Source organism: Alligator sinensis, unplaced genomic scaffold (genome assembly GCF_000455745.1).
Source record: "Alligator sinensis unplaced genomic scaffold, ASM45574v1 scaffold886_1, whole genome shotgun sequence".
NCBI classification, from domain to species: Eukaryota; Metazoa; Chordata; order Crocodylia; family Alligatoridae; genus Alligator; species Alligator sinensis.
Window position 1 is genome coordinate 1,739,178 of NW_005842040.1, and position 20,177 is coordinate 1,759,354.

The following is a 20,177-nucleotide window of genomic DNA, read 5'->3' on the forward strand; positions in this document are numbered from 1 at the left end:
GCGTTTTTTAAAAAGAAAGCATCTGATGCAATGCTGCCGAGCCTCCGAACCCTCCCCGTCATCTCTGCCTCACCTACAACTGCCCAGCCTTATTGCTTGGCTGCAGCTGTCCCTTTGCACTGCTAGTGGTGTACTCTCTGAGCACCCAAGGTGCTATGTGCCATCAGGGTGCCTGGCATCCTGTGTTCCAACAGTGCATGCCCCATGTGCCAATCACAACATTATGGCATGTGCTCTCCAGGTGTTGCAGCATACCATCAACCTCCATGACAGACAGCAGATTTAGGCCAGACATCAGGAAGAACTTCATGATAAGGGTGGCCAAAATTTGGAATGAGCTTTCAAGGGATGTGGTGCTCTCCCCTACCTTGGGGGTCATCTGACCCCAGCACTAGGCAGGGGGTCAGACTCGATGATCTGTTGAGGTCCCTTCCGACCCTAGCATCTATGTAATCACCAGCATAGATTCATAGATACATAGGGAACCAATCCTCTATGGCTTATATTGGCCTCCCTAGAAACCAATACTCCTCAAGATGAACATATAGATTGTCTCAGGGTCACCATCCTTTTAGCTTCCTCTGACCAGAGAGAGCTTCCTCCCTCAGGACGCTACATCTTCAGTCCCATCTCTCTTTTCCCAATCACTGCTGATCTAACTTTGTGGCCTCATGCACATAATATCTGAGCATCTCACAAGCTGTTATCTTTGTCCTCACAGCTCCCTGGCGAGGTAGGGAGCAACCTGGTTCACAGAAAAATGTGCTCAGGGTCATACAGAGAAAGAGAAACTTTGGCACTGCAAGGAAAGAACCTGGGCCTCCTTGGGCCCAGACTAGTGGCCTAACCTCTTCCTCTCTCTTCATGCAGGGAAAATAAGGGTCTTCCCTGCTGGGGCAGGAGGAAGGGGGAAGACTGAGCTCCTAATTAGGGTTGAGCCTCATTAGGGAGGTTGACCACTAGGATGGTGCAAGGGTAATACTCCTTTAGCACATGCATGCTTCTCTTGGGGGAAGGAGCCAAGTTATATCTGAGCCAATGGCCGGCTGTTCCCCGCGAGAACTGAGCAATGGTGGATGGGGTAGATTGGCGTGTGGCCTGCGGGGCCAGGGGAGAGTCTGTCCTGTTCCTTCCTGGCCTTTCCTGCCCAGCAAGAGAGACAGCTGCACTAATGACATCTCATTCCCAGTGTTTAATCCGCAGCAGGGACTCTACAGTGGACAATGGCCTGAAAGGGCCTCTAATAAAGTCAACTCCCTGCAGCCCAGGCATTCTCTGGATGTCTGTGCACAGTCTCCCAGCAACGGACGGTAGTAGGCCTCAGGCCTCTATGGCCCAGATCAATGGAAAGGCCTGAGTTGGGAATGCATATCTGGGCCTTGGGGGAAGGACAGATTAAAATTCACTCAAGCCTCTCAGGCAAGCCAGCAAACCGGCTTGAGATGTTCCCAGACAAGAAGACTGGTCCAGGAGCAGCAGGATGTGTAGGAATTGAGAACCCCTCGGGATCCTCTGCCCAGTCTCCAGGGCTCCATGACCCTGTTTTTCCCTAAAACTGCTCTGTTATCCTAGAGGGCCTTTGCTTCATATTGGCCCTCCTGGTACCTGGGGCACAGGTTTCCACCCTTCACCATGGCCTGGGTGGGACGGGCAAGTGCAGGTGTGGGGAGAACACACTGGACCAGCTCCCAACTTCCCATGAGAGACAATCGTGGTTCCTGCCTATGCCAGGATCTTTGAAGCTACAGAGCAGCTAACTTCAGCCATGTCTTTCATTTACATCCCCCAGCATGCTAGAGATACCCTCCCCCTCTTCCAACATTTGATCCTTTCCCTTTGAAGCAGAAGCCCTGATCGGCTCAACCTTCTGAGCCCTTTCCACCAGCTGGGGAACTGGCTTCCAAATCTGATCACTGGAGAAGTTTATATTCATGTTCCTTTACCCTTCATCAGAAGATCTTAAAAGTTCTTTCCATGTGGACAAACCCCCTCCACACTCCTGGGAGGCAAGGGTGCCTGTGTTGCCCATCTTGGCCACGTTAAATTGTCATTACTGCTGGTTTTCAGTTGCTGCCTAAAGCCACAGCATTTGGTAGGTGGGGAAACTAAGCCATGGAGCTGATGCAGCTTGCAGAAAGTCATACCACCGGACAGTGGGAGAACCAGAAGCAAAACCGTGATTCACAACCCACGAGTCCATCCCCATCGCTCCTGCCTCCCCTTCCATAGCCATGTGGAGTCATTCAGTTCTCTTCTCCGGGGCCTAGGATTAAGGGAAGCATCTAGGGAGGAGAGGGAATCTGAATCGCTCACTACTGAGATAAGAGGGTGCAGGAGGGGCAGCAGCTGGTGAGCATCAGGATTCGCTCAGGGTGCCCCGAGTCCCTGATAATAAAAAGCAAACTGCGTTGTCACACATGCCAGAGTCAGGCCAGTATTCGGGCCTTTGACCTTCCCCTCATTCCCGGTGGGAGCTCATTGGCTTCCTCCCCAGATCACGGGAACCAGGATTCCATTCGCCAGATTCCTGATGAGCTCACGCATCGACTACGTGACTTTGCAGCAGGACAAGGGATTCCTTCCAGGCTGCGTGGGGAGGCCTGCAAGGCGCAGGATTGCGAGTCAAGGTTGCAGATCTATGCCGAGATGCTGTCTTGCCTTTTTCTTTCCCTCTCTTCTCACCTTGCCACAAGCTGGTTATTCCAGACAGAAACTCCTAACCACCCTTTTTGATTCCTAATCCAAACAGTCCCACTCTTCCCCCCTGCAGCGGTCAATTATGCATCTACCCCTCCCAGCCTTTCGCCTCCGGGCCCCTGCTAAGAAACAGATTGCTCCCCAGGCAGCCAGACAGCTTGACTGACAGCTCCCCATGTGCCAAGCAGCTGCCCAGCACCAGTCTGCCTTGTGCCTAAAGCCATCTGAGTCTAGCAGCCCCCCTGCCTGCTTTGAGTCATGGAACATGTCTGTGAAGCCTTCTTCTAAGCTTCCCCTCTTCCCAGGGAATGGGCTACAAAGTCTGCGATTAAATGTCAAAAAACAAGGTCAGACCAGGCAGAATGGAGGAGAGTGTGGGTTGCGTCTCTTCAACAGCCATAGATTCTGCTTTGACTCCCAACCTGAGGCTTATCATCATCTTCTCTCCCTCTGCCCAAGCCCTGTCCTGGCTCAGTACCTTACTCCACATCTCTTCTGCTACCCCTCTCCAGCCTGTCCACAGCACACTTGCTGAAATCCTTTCCCTCTCCCATTGCCCTGGTCAGCTGGACCATTTGACCTGTCTAAGACCTCAGCTAAGCCTATCAGTGTCTGACCTCTTCTGTGCAGAAGACAGGGTAAATGTGCACCTTACGGACTAACTAAATCAGAGATGTACAGATGAGCTTTCATGACCCCAAACTCACTTCATGTGCAGACACTCATGCCCTCCCTGTGAAGGCTGGGGTGCTGTGGGGAATTACTACTGGCAGCCCCCTGTTGTGTTGTGGTACCATGATCTACAAGTAAACAGGCAGTGAGTAGAGTCATGTCATGAAGGCAGGTAGCTGGGAGTGGCAGCAAGGCAAAGGCTTGGCAAACAAGCATTCATGCAGTGTGCACTCCACCCCTGTCAGATGGGGAAGCTAGCAGGTCTGGCTACAGATCTTTAGTTTTCCCTCTTCTAGTTTTTATTCTTTACCCACCCCTTAGCCAGGGTAGACTCTGCTAACCTGCTAGCTCTGCAGCTCTGCAGACCTGGCTGCATTTCCCAGGACACTCTCCCAACCCAGAGCCCTCTGTGATAGAAAAGACCATTACATCAATCCCTTCTCACCCCCACTCCCCAAGAAGAGGGAGAAAAGAGGGTTGCATGGGATTTTTCTAAGTTTTACTCCCACCAAGACCTGAAGAAGCAAAGCAGCAGGAAGATCATCTTGTGAAGCAAGATTAAAATTCACAAAAGAATAAAAATAGTGACAGGACACTAAAGATCAAGAGGCTGGAGAAACTCACTCCACCCCAGACTTGTCTAGCCTCCTGGTTCCCCACCTATCACCCAAATAACATGCATAAGGGAGAACAAACAGGGGACCACCTACTCGTAGGTTAGCAGATTCCCCACTGTCTCATGGGTAGAGGTCAGAGCCTCTTTGTGGGGCTGAAGTCACCAGAAACCAACCTTCTCATATAGAGTACTTCCTTCCACAACCAGAGCCTGGTCTTACCCACAAGACATCACAGCCTTGCTGTTTCCTCATGTGGTACCTCATCCCTGCTTGGGCTGACTCTAGAGGGGCAGGGAAGAGAGGTGCTTGCAGCAAAAAGAAGTCTGCCACACTGCTGCTTTCCCACCGGGAGAGAGAGGGCTGGAGGGGAAGGGCAGATAAGAGGGAGGGAGACCAGACCAAATGCACAGAATCAGAGAGGTGAGGGGCTGGGAATAAATCAGGAGCCAGAGTGGATAAATAGAGGCAAACCAATGAAGGTGATGAGAGTTTTTAGCCAAAGATCAGGAGGGTTTGGCCAGTGGGAAGTATTGTGTGACCCACTGGACACCCCCCGCAACCAATTCTGGCTCCAGCTGAGCTGTCTGTCTGTTTCAGCGGCAACTTGGAAGGGGAATCTGTTTCATCCCCCAGTAGCTCTAGGCAGCAGCTTGTAGTAAGGTCTTGCCTCCCTGTCCCACCATATTGATTGCCTCTGATAAAGCTGATTTGCACATCTATCACTGCCCCAGTAGCTGAAGGATTACAGAAATAAAAGCTCTACTGTGGCTGGCAGCTTGAGGACATCTTCCTATAGGCCTTTGTTTTTGAGGCTTACCATCCCAGCACCTATTACTAGATCAGGCTACTCAGAGAAGTGGTAGAATCTCCATCCCTGGAAATGTTCAACAGCAGATTGAACAGACACTCGGCTGGGATGGGGTAGTCAGGGACAATCCTGCCCTGAGCAGGGACCTGGACTAGACCTTGTATCTCCATTCCAGCCCTACTTTCCTGTGATCCTACAATCTGAAAGCCAAAAACCAGGCAGACGAGAACCACCCCACTCTGTTGCTAACGCTGGGCCAGCGGAGAGGGGGTGTTAACACAGATTAAATCTGCAGCAAATCAATTTTCTCTAGTCCCAGCCTGTCCCTCAGCCAGGTGCTTTTGGTGAAGATTGGGTTTGGGTTCCCCTCCTTGGTGCCTGGGTCTGGGAGCCAGGCCTGCAAAGCACAGCAAGCAGGGCTCTCCAGAACTCAAGAGTTAACATTTAACAGCCAGTGTTGGGACTCAGGGGAGGCTGGAAGCTCAGGAGAGGTTTGAGAGCCTTGGCGGGAGTTTAAAGGTTACCTTTAAAAGAAGGTGGGCCATGGGTGATTTGTGTGTGCTGCCACAGCTCCCCAGGGACTGGGGAGATAAAAAGAAAAATAATCAATGCCAAGGACTGGCCTTCTGGGCTTGACCCTGCTCTGCCCCATCACAGGGGAACCTGTTTTCCCCTGTTTCCCCTCACCCCCTAACTTCAAGCACTGAGGAAATTTCAATGCAGGAATTCCTTTCAGACACTGAAGCCTCTTCTTGTACTCTATGCAGAAGGACCTGGGGCTCTTGAGGCTATATATCATTCCCTAGAGGATTATGGGAGCCAACCCAGCAAGCATGGGGAATGCTATTTGACCAGAAGAGTTCCCAGAGCTTGGCTGATACACAGATCAGAACCAAATGCGTGCAGCTGTTTGCTGCCAGTGGAACAATCCTGGCTGGGGAGTGTGTTGTGTGTGTGTGTCCCTGGTTGCATGGAAAGCAGGAGTGCAAAATCAATGAGTTGATACTTGCAGTCAAAGCTCAAGGTCGAAAATCCACCTGCTAGCATAAGATTGCTGAAGAATCCCAGAGAACAATGGGCTACTGAAACTAGGATGGGCCCTCCCTGAGGCAAAGGCCAGGAGAACCAAGGTCCTGTGACTAGGGCAAAGTTTTCAGAAGGGTTTCACTCAGAGTTATTCCAGGAGGGTGGGGCAGTGAATCCCCAGGCCCCGTGCTTTGGGGGGCCCCATGGATAGTGCTGTACAGGCCCCGCCACGGCCTCCGCATGCTGCCGGTTCCATGCTCCAGCCGTTCACCACCACCTGGCCCTGCACGGACTGATATACCCCAGGCCCCACACACCCCTAGGGATGGCTCTGGTTCTACCCATAGCAGCTCCCCCATGGAATGATGGTGGAATCCACCCCACCTCTGCATGGGGACCCTTCTGACCAGCTACAAATATATAGCACAGTAGAGATTTCTCAAAGCTAAACTTGAGAACCCTGCTAACCTACACTGGACTTCCCCAAACCCTATTTGTGCAGCCTTTTGAGGAGAGCAGGTCTTTGCTAATATGGGAGGAGAATTGTGCTGGAGGGCTGTGGTGCAGAGGGAGCACCCAGTTTTAGCTTGATTGCCTGACTTTTAATATGTGATCCACAGAGAATGAGAGTGGGTGGCTTTTACCTCAGACTGGATCCAAATACGTGTGGAGCATGAGTACACATTTTACACAACATTCATTTTAAAGGGGAATTGCTGTATTTACCACCTCATAATCTTTAATGCATTCACCCATCCCAGCTCTGCAGAGGTCTTTAAGAGCTTAACTTCCATGGACTTCAATTGAAGTTAGGCACCTGAAGACCTTTGAGGATCTGGTCCAGTGGTGGGGATGGGGTAGGGCAGGGAAATGAAATTGGTTCTCTTCATTCCCAGGCTAGTATCTATGTGTAACCCTTCCTCTCCAGCTCTTGATCAAGCCCTGGTATTCAATGGAGTCTCAGACAGATAGACATTTCCTAAGGGGTGTTTAATGGGTGTTCACTGTCCCACTTGCTGGATAACCTCAGCTTTGGTACCTGAACAAACTGGGTTGGGTGGGCCTCTTCCCCTTTTCCTGCTGACCAAGCATGCCAAGAAGCAAACCACCTCTTGGGCCTTGTGATGAGGTGCAAGGCGATATCAGAGAGGGAGGGTGTGTGCATGGAAAGCTCATTCTGCTGTTTGCCAGGCTGGCCTAGGGATAGCTCAGAGGTTATAGGTTCCAGAGCCATGTAAACCAGGCAGCCTGTAAACTATAGGGGCAGGGAAATGCAAGCTGTCATAGGCATCCCACCTACTCTCTATCAAGAAAATTCAGGGCTGACCATGACACCACATCCTAGCAGAAGGAGAAGTACATCTGGACCAGGTATGTGCTAAGCAGGGCACTTACAGTGTCCAGGACACAGGCAGGACACAGGTGCTGAGACCCCTCCCTTCATCCACAGCATGAAGATCTCCCCTTCCCCCTTCTGCCTTCTCTGCTACCTCCTGAATGGCTTCAGGGCAATGATGGAGCTGGGATGGAGGGAGGTATGTACTCTGTCCCTGGTCCCCCCTCTCCGTATGGCCTCTGTACACCCCTTGCAAGGGAATCCAAAGCGAGGGGTAGGAGCAGGGCTTGGCCATTAAACTTGTTCAGGAATGTGAGGCAGCCCAGTTTCCCGGCAAGGTTAGTCAATGATCAATCATTAAAGACTCACTCATGCAGTCAGCACTTTCACAGGAGGCAAACAGGCCTCTCAGGTATATTGGTTTTAAATGCTTCATGCACACAGAACCTGTTCAAAGCCCCAGATGACTGCAAGCATCTGCTTAACCCCAGGATAGGGTAGCAGGGGGTGATCTCCCAGCATGTGCCTCAAGCACTGTAAATAGCCTCTGAAGCTAAATATGTTTTATGACAGGGAGGGAAGTCCAGCTTTTCAGCTCAGCCCCCTCTGATAAGCCTACTAACAGGGGGTCCAGTGAGCTCCAATGCTTTTCCAGTGGGAAGTGGCCTGAGGGTCCATATGTTCAGTTCATGTTTGCCACTGCAAAGCCATCTGATCATAGCATTGTTGGAGATCTGGGATGGATTCACACCATACATCTAGGAATGACAAGTTGTTGTCTCCTACACAGTCTTTCAGCCAAGGGTTGTTTCTTACTCTAGGTTCATACAGCACTGAGCACCATGATCTCAATTGAGGCCTGTACATTACCCTGCATAATAACAATAATATCTGTTGTTCACTAAAATCTAATCAGCGGACTGGAGGGCCTGAATTGTAGAGATGGCCTATGTGAACAAGGCTTCCTAAGGGGGGCACCTAACAGGCTGCAGAATTACATTGTAAGAAAAAACAAGAACACCATCTCTCCAGACCAGAGGTTGGCAACCTATGACCAGAGGACCAGATCCAGTTTACTGGATCTAACCCGGGGATATTGGGCTTCAGTGGCAGAGGGTGGTGGAGACTTCACATGAACTGCTGCTAGATGGGTCTTAGAGTCTGTCTGCCTCTGACCTGAGCTGGGTCACTTCAGCCTGCAAAGGCTGCCAAATGCTGCTGTAGACATTCAGAACCAAGGTACTAGGCAAGACACAGAGAACAGACACAGGGAGAAAATCTGAACCTGTGGGGAGGATGTGATTCAACAGGTCTTTGTATACATCTAACACGGGTTTTTCCAAAGCCTGCTGACAATCTTGGAGAGATCTAATGTATTCCATTTGTTTACATGCCCTGACCTCACAAACAGGCACAAAAAAACTTCAGACAATGCACATACATAAATAAAAGAGATTCACCCCAGGGGTCAAACTGCATGTAAACCTTGTAGTCACGCCCAAAGTAAATGGCCTGTGTGCCTGACCCCACATCCTACAGGTCAGGCTCAGTTCGTTCAGACCACCCACTGTCTAAAGTAGTTTTGCAGCAATGACTTTGTAATGCTACAGACTGAGGGAGTTTCTACAGGTGCCTGAGCTGTGGATACTTGAACATGTGCACGGCAACCTGTATATGGGACCACACACAAGCTGAACTCCATCCAGAAAGGACTGGAGCTAATGTGACTTTTAGCCTCTGCAAAGACCTTCAAAAAAATCTCAGATCAGGCTTCTTAATGCCAGGAGTGTTAACAGCATGGTGCTGGTGTTTGCTTTGGAACCCTGTCATTCTGATCTCACCAGAATATCCCCCATTCCCCACATGGGTTCCCTTTCATGGGGATTTGATGTGGCTGTTCATGTAAGATATTCTCTTGCAGGTAAACATGACAAATCAGGTTAGCGTGTGAACTAGGGAAAGTGACTTACTATCAGGTGTTTGCTAGGATCTCACCAGCAGAATAGGATGGGGTGTGGACAGAGAATGTGTATGAGAAAGAGAGAGGCAGACAGACACACCCACAGGGAAACCCAAACAGTGCTCTTGCAGCAGTAGGCACTAGGCAGCTCTCCCTCTGAACCATAGCAAGCAGGGGCATAGGCTCTGTCTTTCAGCTGAGGTATCAAGCTAACTTACCTTTACTTGATATAATATGGGAATCCTGTGGGATTCTGCTCCACCCTTCACGAGCAGGTGGGTTAGCCCTGCTGTCCTGACCAAATACATTCTGCCAAGTGAAATCCCGCTCCCTCCTGTGGATTCCATTTGAAGGAGTTTTCCTTTTACTTCCTGTCAAACTCTTGGGTAGCCTTCTTCTGGACTGTGACCACCATGTCACCAGGGCCAGCCTCATGGCACAGCCTGCTAAAGGACATAGACTATCTAGACTCCTTCCACGAGTTCCAGCTAGCCTGGCGCAAGTAGAGGCAGAGCTTTCCCTCAGCACAGAGAAGGTAGGACATAGGGAAGGCTGGTTGTAAGGCTCTTCTGCCAGGACTACACCTGGCAAAGTCTAGACTGTGAAGCATCTCCACCCCAGCAGTGGCTGCATCACCATGCAGTGAGGTTATTCTTGTACATGTGAAGTCTGTGAAGCACTTCAGGATGCCAGGTCCGACACAAAAAACTATTCTTTGAGGCTCAGGGCCTGTTATCACTAAATCGAGGGTATTACAGAGCTAAGAGAAATGGGCATCAAGTGGATCTGCCTAATCTGCCAGTCCTCCCCATACCCAGCTAAGGAATCAGAAAATGCTCATGACTTGTTTGTTGCCTTCATGAGGTAATTCTTACCCACCCCTTTCCCCTCCCCAGCCCTACCTGCTAGATTGCCTTTCTCCTCTCCCAGGGTGAAAATTGCCCCAACAAAATGTACCTGTAGCCATAAGGCCGCAGCCTCACAGCATTCAGCTGCCATAAAGGGCTTGACCCAGCGGGTAGGACAGGTGAGGTGGTAACAACACTGCCATCTGCATCAATGCAGAGAACCCACACCTTTGCCATCTAGCTTATTTCCCCATCAGGTGTTTTGTAACCTGCTAAACAAACACCTCTTTCCAACGCCTGCTGCAAAGCCCAGCTAGAACCCCACACTCCCAATTTTGCAAAGTAAACTCCTCTCCGGGTTATCCAGTGGCCCAGATGCGACCCTACGGACACCGAGCTAAATGCAAGTGTATGTGCCGAGCCGTGTAGCTCATCCAGCACCTGAGGGGCGATCCAGCCGGCTCCTACCAGTTAGCCACACTCCTCTTACTTCCCGCACGCAGAGAGCAAAGAGTGCCAAGCCTGAAACTTTAGTGCCTGCCTTATATTGCCTTTTTTTTTCTGCTCCAGAAGAAAATCGCCGACCGACCAAACAATAAAACCTCCCTCCACAGATCCGAAATGTCTAAGCCACCCTCTGCCTCAGCGCAGCAGCAAAGGAATGAAAGAAACCATTTTAAAAACCAACTCCGTCTCTCTCTCCCGGCCCCGCACCGCGGCCAGTCCCAGAGCAACTGCAGTTCGCTCGCTGCCTTCACGGTCACGTCCGATTGTGGCATGGTCCCGGCACAGTGAGACGGGGGCAGAAAAGCAGCGATCGCCCTTTTTGGTTGGGGTATGAACCCCACGAAACAACACTGGAGTGGCGGCTGAAGCGGGCGGGATCACTGCAGGGCTCGCGGGCCCTGGTCAAGTTCCCGGCTCGAATAATTGACCAGCTCTTCTCCTGCCCACCCCCCGGCTCCGGGCTCCCGGCTCCCCTCGCACTTGGCTCTTCGCGGTGGGGAGTTTGTTCTCTGCTTTCCCCAGCTAAATCTTTGAGGAACTTCACCGCGATTCTTCCCGTGGGTCTGATCTCTGCCTCCACGCGAGTTCCATGAACTTTAGCAGAAGTTTTGGGGGGTTGCTTTCCACCCACTCTTCCCGCCCCCCCCGGGGGTGCTGGAGTCCGGAATATTCAAGATCCAGAGCTGCTGCCTTCCTTCCCCCGCATCCCACCGGCCCTCTGAAGTTTCTCCCTTTCCTGAACGTCCCATTCCAGTTTCCAACCCCCTCCCCCATTTCTTTCCCCCCTCCCCTCCGTTTCCAATGTGACCCACCTTCGGTGCTCCAGAAGCCTGGCAAAAAAGAGGCTAAAAGCAGCCCCATGAAGAAGCAGCAGCTGCTGGGAGAGATCATCGTTTTCATTGCAGACTCCAGCCCATGGCTTCTGGCAGAGAGAGGGGGGTCCGGCCAGGAAAGTTCGCGCGTGTGTTTTCCCTGCTTTTGCAAGCTCAGAGAGACACCACTTTGCTACTGCACTTCCTCCTCGGGACGTGCGGCGCGCCCCTGAGCTGGATTCCAACTCCCTTGGGAGTGGTAAGGCACTCCGTGCCTGCTCTGTGCCAAGACCATTGTGCGCCTCCTGGGAAAGCAGCTTCTCCCTGTGCTGCCGCTTCAGGGTCAGTCCGATTTCACTTTGCTCTTTGCCTCTTTCGTTCCTTCTCAGCCCAGCCCGGGCTGCCCTGGCACAGATCTGAGTCAAGTGAGAGGTGAAGAAATAGGATGACACTGCAGCCTGGAAGGGCTGATCTCTGCCTATGCCTTGGTGGGGGGGAAATCTCTTTTTCTAGGACCCCCAAGCTGGCAAACAGCTCTAGGAATCACTCCAGGGAAAGACAAAAGAGAGTGTAGGGGAGAGAGGCTTGGCAGATGGGTTTCACTGCCATTCTGCAGGCTGAGGTTGAGCGATGGATTTCCAAAAGAGTGCAGTTCCCAAGACACCAGTGAAATACGCACCTAGGTTTTCCAGGGGGGTTGAAGGCTTTTGAAGGGGATGGGCTTTTAAAGGCTTCTCTCACTGGGAAGGGTTGGGCCCTGGGCCCAAATTAACACCAGGATCCTTTGAAGAATAGGTGTAATGCCAAGCATAGGCATTACACCTATCTGTGAATCCCAGCCTGTCATCATCACCAGTTGGCTGTGAGGGTGCTGAACCCCTTCAAAAGGGAAGGAAGGTGCAAGTGTTAGGATACTCTTGGGCTTCCTATCATAGGAAGCCCAAGAGTCATGAAGACAGGGCTAGAAGGGACCTCTGGAGGCTATCTGGTCCAACCCCCTGCCTATCTTAACCATCCCATACAAGTCCTTGTCTAGCCTGTTCCTAAAACCACACAATCAACCCAGCTGCACAACTGCAAGGAATATTGCCCAAAGACACCACAAACACCTTAACCTGCCTCATGTAAAGCAAGAGGATGAGGGCTGCCAGTGTCCTGTGGCTGCCAGGTTCCCAATTTTGCTCCAGTGTGAGACTATAGTAGGTAAGTCACGTAAGGGTTGAGCCTACGTTGACGTGCAAAGATACCCAGACTACCATTAAACAGCTTGGCTCACAATGAGCTCTGTGCAGCTGTTCCTGTACAGCAAGTTTGGGTATGTATACACTGGAGAATCTGCCATGTAGATGCACTGTGATCCAGTCCCCACTCTGTATAGAGGGACAGTGGCACTGCCCTGCCACACTGCAGTGCAAAAATTAGCAAGGAAAATTGTGGGGCACTCAAATATGATGGCACCAGCACCCATATCAGTAACTTCAGCCCCTCAGAAATCAGACTGTCTGTTGGTGCTTGCCAATGCCCTGTCCCTCCTTCAAGCTGTAAGAAAAATAGTCTGATCTTGGAGTTTTTAGCATCTCACATCACCACTCCTGCCCCTGATATTTCTTAATTAGTGACATTTCTTGATAGGAGAAATAAGAGTTGTAAATTGCCAGGGTGGTGTTGTCACAAGGAGATTATGTGGAGATGACCTCCTTACATTCCAGAATCCAAGCTTTCCTTAAGAGGTGTTTATGGGAATGTGAAAAAGTCTTCAGATCCTGGACTGTAAATAAGTGCTGATCTTTGCTTGAATTTGCTGAAAGTCTGAAACAAAAGATCCATGGGGTGTGAACTGCCCCTTGCTGCCTGGTGTTAGCTCTGAAGTCTGTGGATCAGGGCTGATACATTTTACTTTGTGTATTCACTGTTAATTATTTTGCTGCTGATAAGGATATCTGAGAAAGGAGAAGGGTGAAAGTATAAGATCTGTAAGTGGCCTTTTGTTCCGACCTCTCAAGGGGAGGAGTTTGGTCTGTGGGTGGAGCTTGAGAGGCTCCCAGGATGTATTTCTTGGCCTATTCAATCCCTGATTGGTAGATGAACCAGCATCAAGATCCTGAATCTGAGCACTGCAAAACTTTGTGAAAAGTCAAATTGGATCGAAACTGAGCAGCGGAGGCCTCTCTTTGCTTCTGGGTGAGGAAATGACTGGTACTACTATGGGCTGGATGCCATGGAAAAGCCCTAATTAGGATAATGAAGGTAAATTTGAATAATCAGTAAGGCCCGTTATGGCCTGAAAATCTGTGGAAAGATGCCTTCCAGCCTGCCCCATCTCCTTGCCTTGCCAGGAAGAAAAAGGATCCCATAAAGTTGGGGCGGGCAATGATTTTGGGTAGAGGGCCACTTACTGAGTTTCTGCAAGCCATCAAGGGCTGCATGACAGGCAGCCCAGGGCAGATTAATATTAATTTTCTAAATTTTTTAGGGGCCCCGCAGGCCAGATAAAAGGACCTGGCAGGCCACATCCGGCTCCTGGGACGCATATTGCCCACCCCTGCCATAAAGTGTTATGTGAGAGGGTAGTTCTAGCTCACTGAATAGAGGGTGTTAGCCTGCGTTGATTCAGATTATCCAGACATGAGCGTGACAAGACTAAAAGCCCCAAGACAGATCAGTTACTTTTGCTGCTTACTGTTGGAGTTCTTTAGGGAGTCAGCATTCAAGTGCCATTCATGCACTCAAATGGGCCAATTCCAGTGTGGATGATGCTCTCATAATATTGCCATTCCCCCTGATTTTTCAAAGGACTCATAGTGGTTTTGCCCCAAGGCTGAATTTGGTCCCATATCCAGCTCTGCCTTTTAAACTTCAGCCCTCCACACTGAAATGTAACTGAGCACTGAGCCAAGGAGTTGTCACTTCCTTACTGCAGGTTGCTTAATTTAGTCAATGCAGGTGACTGGGAGACAGGACTCCCAGGTCCCATACTGGGATCTGTGCCATACCCAACTGGACCCCTTCAGACATGTCACTTCACCTTTTTAGGCCTCAGTTTCCCTTGCTCTAAAACAGCACAATAGATCTTAAATACAGGAGACCGTGAGGCTTCATATTCTAAGGTCTTTGAACGTGGTGGGCAGAAGGCTTCTGAGGGGTACAGTATCTCAGAGTTATTCTTCTATATAATATACTGTATCCCAACTTAAGAGCAGCCTCTTCAGTTTCTCGGTACAAGGAACTGTTGCTAGTTAATACTCTTAAGATAATGTGTATGAGAAGAGCCTGCTAGTTAAAATCCTAAATGTTTCCACTAGCACAGGGTAGTTTGGTTATGTCCTGGAATGTCTCTAAAGTACATGTGCGAACTGGATCTGAGTGGATATTGGCATGATGCTGCTGCTGGGAATTTGGTGCTTACTGCTTGGTGCCTGTCCCCAGCCTGAAAAGACTAATATGAGGAGCTTGCTCCCTTTGGCAGACCTCACTTCATTTCCTCATGTAGCTGGAAGTTGTCATCCGGGCTACAATAGACTGCCACAGTTCTGTCTCTGAGTTGAAGGAGAGCACAGGGCAGGGGAGGGTGGTTTGGGGGAGGAGTTGGGTTGACAGATTACACCCCGGGGAGGAAAATCTTGATGAAGGAGGGACTATTAGAGAATGAACTCCATTCAAGCCTCTGCCGAGCCCTTCAGGCAGCCAAGAGGAGAAGAAAAAAACCCATCTGTTGTTGTTGTTTTATTTATTTTTTCTCTCGCTCTCTTTCTTGCAGCAGTTTGAAAATGGGAGGGAAAAGAAAGAGGGGAAAACAAGTTTATTGCTCTGTGTTCTCTGTAATCTGCACCTGATAACAGCCAGGCCCTGCTTTACAATTGCAGCAATTGTGCTTTGGTTGAGATGTCTGTGTGTGAGAGTGAGCAGAGGCAAGTGGAGTGCAAGGACTGGGAAGGAAGAATGAAGGGAAGGGGAGCCTCTTACATTGGGGGAGAGGGTTAAAACACAGTTGCATCTTGGAGGGTAGCCCAGAGTGAGCTTGGTAAAGGATGTTAGCTGATTTGAAGACAAAGAGTTTGGTCCCATCTAGCATTGCAACTGGCTCTCTCTTTGTCAGTGATTTTACAGCACTGTTTTGAAAGGAGTTTCTATGATGGAAGACCCATAGCTCACTTAGGCCTGGATATTTTCAAATCAAAACCTTCTGCCAATTTGGCATGAAGGCACCTATGTTACCTTTCTTAGGCCTTCTTTACACACAGAGTGGTACTTGAGGATTGGTCTGCCTGGAAAAGTTTGCACCTATTTTTACCTAAGATGGGAGTGGGTAAAGTCTGGGTCGCAGGCCAGATCCAGTCAGTAGTGGACTCCATTTCCCAGAAGCCCCAGCCCAAGTGGCTGGGACCAGTTTCCATGGAGACCCCAGCAGCAGCCCAGGGCCAGGGTTTCCGTGGAGACCGACCCCAGCAGCGCCAGACTCTTCCTGGTGGGAGGCCTGGAGGGGCTGTGCTGCGGGTGAGAGTGGGGCAAGCTCAGCTGCTGCCACCTGTGTGGGGCAGGCAGTGATGGCAGTGGTGCTGGGAGGAGCTGGGCCAGAGCTGTGATCCACCGCCTGCACACCCCAGCCTGGAGCATGCAGGCAGCCAATTGCAGCTCTTCCCTGGCCCTGTACCCTGCCAGTGCTGCTGGGGCCAGTCTCCATGGAAACCCTGGCCTTGCACTATCACAGTGAGGCTGTTGCTGGGGTCTCCATGGAAACTGCCCCCAGCCAGGCAGGCTGCTTGGAAATGGAGTCTGGCCACTAGCCAGATCCACCATTTTGCCCACCCTGACCTAAGATGCGATCATGAGCCAATTGCACTAAGCTTTGGCAAAAGAGCATGTAGATGCTTTTATTTCAATTTAAGCTCTATTATCTGAGTTTAGCTGAAATTGATTAGGAATCAGTTTAAACCAAACCGACATAAATTCCTCTTCAGCCAAAATGTGAGTATCCATGCTGGGTTTTGCACCCATTCTAATATTATAAAAGCCCAAGTCTGTCTGTCTATAATGCTCTAGTCGTGCTCTGATTGGCTGTCTCGGCAGCCAATCAGAGTGCGCTATACAGAGAGGGACAGACAGCAGAGCGCTGCCATGACAGTGGGGACTGAGGGGAGTGGAGCTGGCCTCGCCCCCCTCCCTTGCACTTTGGAGGCAGAGGGGGATGACGGGAACCTTAGCGCCGCCATAACAGAGGGGATGGAGTCCCCCCCACAACAACAGCCGGCAGGGAGGGGATGTGGCGGGGAACAATGGAGGGAGGGAGGGGAGCAGGAAGGGGAGGGGGGCAGCGGCCCTGGCCCTGGCCCTAGTCTGAAGTGGCAGGGAAAGGTGGGGAACGGCCCAGGCCCCAAATCAAAGTGGCGGGGGGGGAAAATGGGGAGCAGCCCAGGCCCCAGCCCTGGCCCAAAGTGGCAGGGGGGGAGGTGGGGAGCAGCCCTGGCCCCAGCCTTGGCCCGAAGCAGTGGGGGGAGACGGGGAATGGCCCAGGCCTTAGCCCTGGCCCGAAGCAGCAGTGGGAATGGGGGAACCCCTGGCACAACTTTACGAGCACTTGTGGTGCTCTGGCGAGGTGCCAGAGGACTGGAAAAGGGTCAATGTGGTCCCCATTTTCAAAAAAGGGAGGAGGGAGGACCCAGGAAATTATAGGCCTGTTAGTATTACCTCAGTCCTGGGGAAGCTCTTTGAGAAAATTATCCAGGTGCACATCTGCGAGGGGCCAGCAGGGGAGTGTATGCTTAGGGGCAACCAACATGGGTTCATTAGAGGCAGGTCCTGTCAGACCAACCTGATGGCCTCCTATGACCAGGTCACAAAATCCTTGGACGCAGGTGTCGCAGTGGACATAGTCTTTCTGGACTTTAGGAAGGCCTTCAACACTGTCTTTCACCCCATTCTCATTAAAAAATTAGGAGGTTGTGGTGTCGATGCCTACACAGTCAGATGGGTCGCCAATTGGCTAGAGGGCCACACCCAGAGAGTGGTGGTGGACGGGTTATTTTTGACCAGGAGGGATGTGGGCAGTGGGGTCCCCCAGGGCTTGGTCCTCCAGCCCGCACTTTTCAACATCTTCATCAGCGACTTGGACGACGGGGTGAAAAGCACTTTGTTCAAATTTGCAGATGACACCAAGATGTGGGGAGAGGTGGGCACACTAGAAGGGAGGGACAGGCTGCAATTGGATCTGGACTGGTTGCAGGGGTGGGCAGATGAGAATAAGATGGGATTCAATACTGACAAGTGCAGGGTACTGCGCCTAGGGAGAAAGAACCAGCAGCAGACCTACAGGCTGGGGAACTCCCCTCTCGTCAGCACAGAGGCAGAAAAGGATCTTGGAGTCATTATAGACTCCAAGATGAACATGGGCTGCCAATGTGGGGACGCAGTCAGGAAGGCTAACCGCACCTTGTCGTGCATCCACAGATGCATCATTAGCAGGTCCAAGGAGGTGATCCTCCCCCTCTACGTGACACCGGTCAGGCCACAGTTGGAGTACTGCATCCAGTTCTGGGCGCCGCACTTCAGGAGGGATGTGGACAGCATCGAGAGGGTCCAGAGGAGGGCCACTCGCATGATCAGGGGGCAGCAGGGCAGGCCCTACGAGGAAAGGTTAAGGGACCTGAACCTGTTCAGCCTCCACAAGAGAAGGCTGAGAGGGGATCTGGTGGCTGTCTATAAACTGGCCAAGGGAGACCAGCAGGCAATGGGAGAGACCCTGTTCCCCCAAGCACTACTGGGAGTAACAAGGAATAACGGCCATAAGTTGACAGAGAGTAGATTCAGGCTAGACATCAGGAGGCACTACTTCACTGTCAGGGTGGCCAGGAGCTGGAACCAACTTCCAAGAGAAGTGGTGCTTGCTCCTACCCTGGGTGTCTTCAAAAGGAAGCTAGATAGACACCTTGCCGGGGTCATTTGACCCCAGTACTTTTTCCTGCACATGGCAGGGGGTCAGACTTGATGTTCTGCTCAGGTCCCTTCCAACCCTACCTACTATGAAACTATAAACAGCCCATGCCCCAGCCGTGGCCCGAAGCAAGGTGGGGGGAAGGGACAGAGGCCTCTGTCCCATCCACCCCATCATTCTTGATGGGAACTTTGCTAGTTCAATTAGATGAGTGTAAAGCTCATGCAAGTTAAAGCAATGCGACTTCTAGACATAGACAAGGCCATGATTATGGCCACTTTGTTCACATCAGTCCCGTTTCCTATTTTTGTCCCATTTCAGCCCCTCAGACTTTTAGTTCCAGCATGTCATTTCATTTTCACTTTCTTTTTGATAATGTGCTGGGTCTGGCAGTGTCTGGGGGAAGCATGGGCACAATCCCGTTTAGACTCTGCACCGCTGTCCTCTCCCTGCAAGGAATGTCAGATAGGCCTGGGAGTTTGTGACCACATGGTCCCTGAGCAGCAGCAGCAGTAGGTGAGAGGACACAGGCCTGCAGATGAATATCTCCTGTTGCATCCCTATGATGCTATAATGGGTCTTATACCAGGCAAGAAAACTAAGACACGGTTGTCCTTAACTAAAGGCAAGTTTATTGAACCCTAACAGATACAATTCTAATTAAAATTGAAGCAGGAGTTTAAAAAGTTTAGGTTTGTAGCTAGTCAAAGCGAATGCTCACCATCCCAAAATGTTGCAAAACACAACTTCACTGGTTGATCAGGCTGTGAAGTCTTGTTCAGAGCTCCTGGCTCCCACATCTGCTGTGAAGACTGGATTTTGGACTGATGACAAGATCTCTTCAGGAGTGTTCTAAAGGGTACACTCTCTCACCTCTCTTTATATACCATATAGCTTGCATTTCTTAATACATAACATTAACTTAAGCCTTTCTTCCAATGCATATTAATAAATCTTGCTTCTGTTTGTCAAATATAGTTACCTTTACCTGAAATTTTCATTCTTAGGTCGGGTTAGGTTTTGCATAGGTGTTCCTCTTTTGCCAAGGCTATATTTATTCAATTTAGTTAAGCAACTTCCTGATTAGTTTTAAATCAGGAACAGTATTTTTCCATCTGCTCTTTTCACTAGGTGTAGGTCTTGACCACAATTCAAGCTAAGAACGCAGCTTGAGCTGAGTACAAAGGTCAAACCCAGGACTGAAGGCCTCTGGGTCCCAACAAGTCCCCCCTTTGGTGACCCCTCTGTGGAGGGGTTATCACACCAATGTACTTTGTCTTCATGGAGTGTACACCCCTTCGTTCCTCCAATATAAGGACTCATGAGGGGGGGGTCTAGTAGAGGTTAACAAGTCCTCTGTGAAACTGATAAACTTAGTGATATGTCCAGTCAGTACAAACAACAAAAAAGATGACAAAAGCAATTTGGATGCCAATCACCACAGTGGAGTGAAGCATTAGATTTAAAAAACTCCTTGGGCAGTAAGGCTCCATACCAGCAAAACTTCCCACCAAGAATGTCATAGATTCATAGATGTTAGGGTCGGAAGGGAACTCAGTAGATCATCGAGTCCGATCCCCTGCATAGGCAGGAAAGAGTAGTTCTTCCTAATGTCTAGTCTAAATCTGCTCTCTGCTAGCTTGTGGCCATTATTTCTTGTAACCCCCAGGGGCGCCTTGGTGAACAAAACCTCACCAGTTCCCTTCTGTGCCCCCATGATGAACTTATAGGCAGTCACAAGGTCGCCTCTCAACCTTCTCTTGCGGAGGCTGAAAAGGTCCATGTTCTCTAGTCTCTCCTCATAGGGCTTGGCCTGCAAGCCCTTAACCATACAAGTGGCCCTTCTCTGGACCCTCTCCAGGTTATCCACATCCCTCTTGAAGTGCGGCGCCCAAAACTGCACGCAGTATTCCAACTGCGGTCTGACCAGCGCCCGATAGAGGGGAAGTATCACCTCCTTGGATCT

General features: G+C 50.6%; 1 protein-coding gene across 2 annotated transcripts in view; it reads right to left on the bottom strand.

Annotated features, from left to right (window-relative positions):
• The window catches only part of ERBB2 (erb-b2 receptor tyrosine kinase 2), a 49,678-nt gene extending 38,068 nt beyond the window's left edge, over positions 1-11,610 (bottom strand). Inside the window, exon 1 of one of the 2 annotated variants that reach the window (XM_025202926.1) lies at positions 11,284-11,610. Coding sequence is in view for 1 of the 2 variants with exons in the window: in XM_006022547.2 (XP_006022609.1) it covers positions 11,284-11,371 (88 nt within the window). In the remaining variant the exon portion in view is untranslated. The remainder of the gene's footprint in view (positions 1-11,283) is intronic. The other variant, XM_006022547.2, reaches the window with a different exon arrangement.
• Between the last annotated feature and the right edge of the window lie 8,567 nt (positions 11,611-20,177).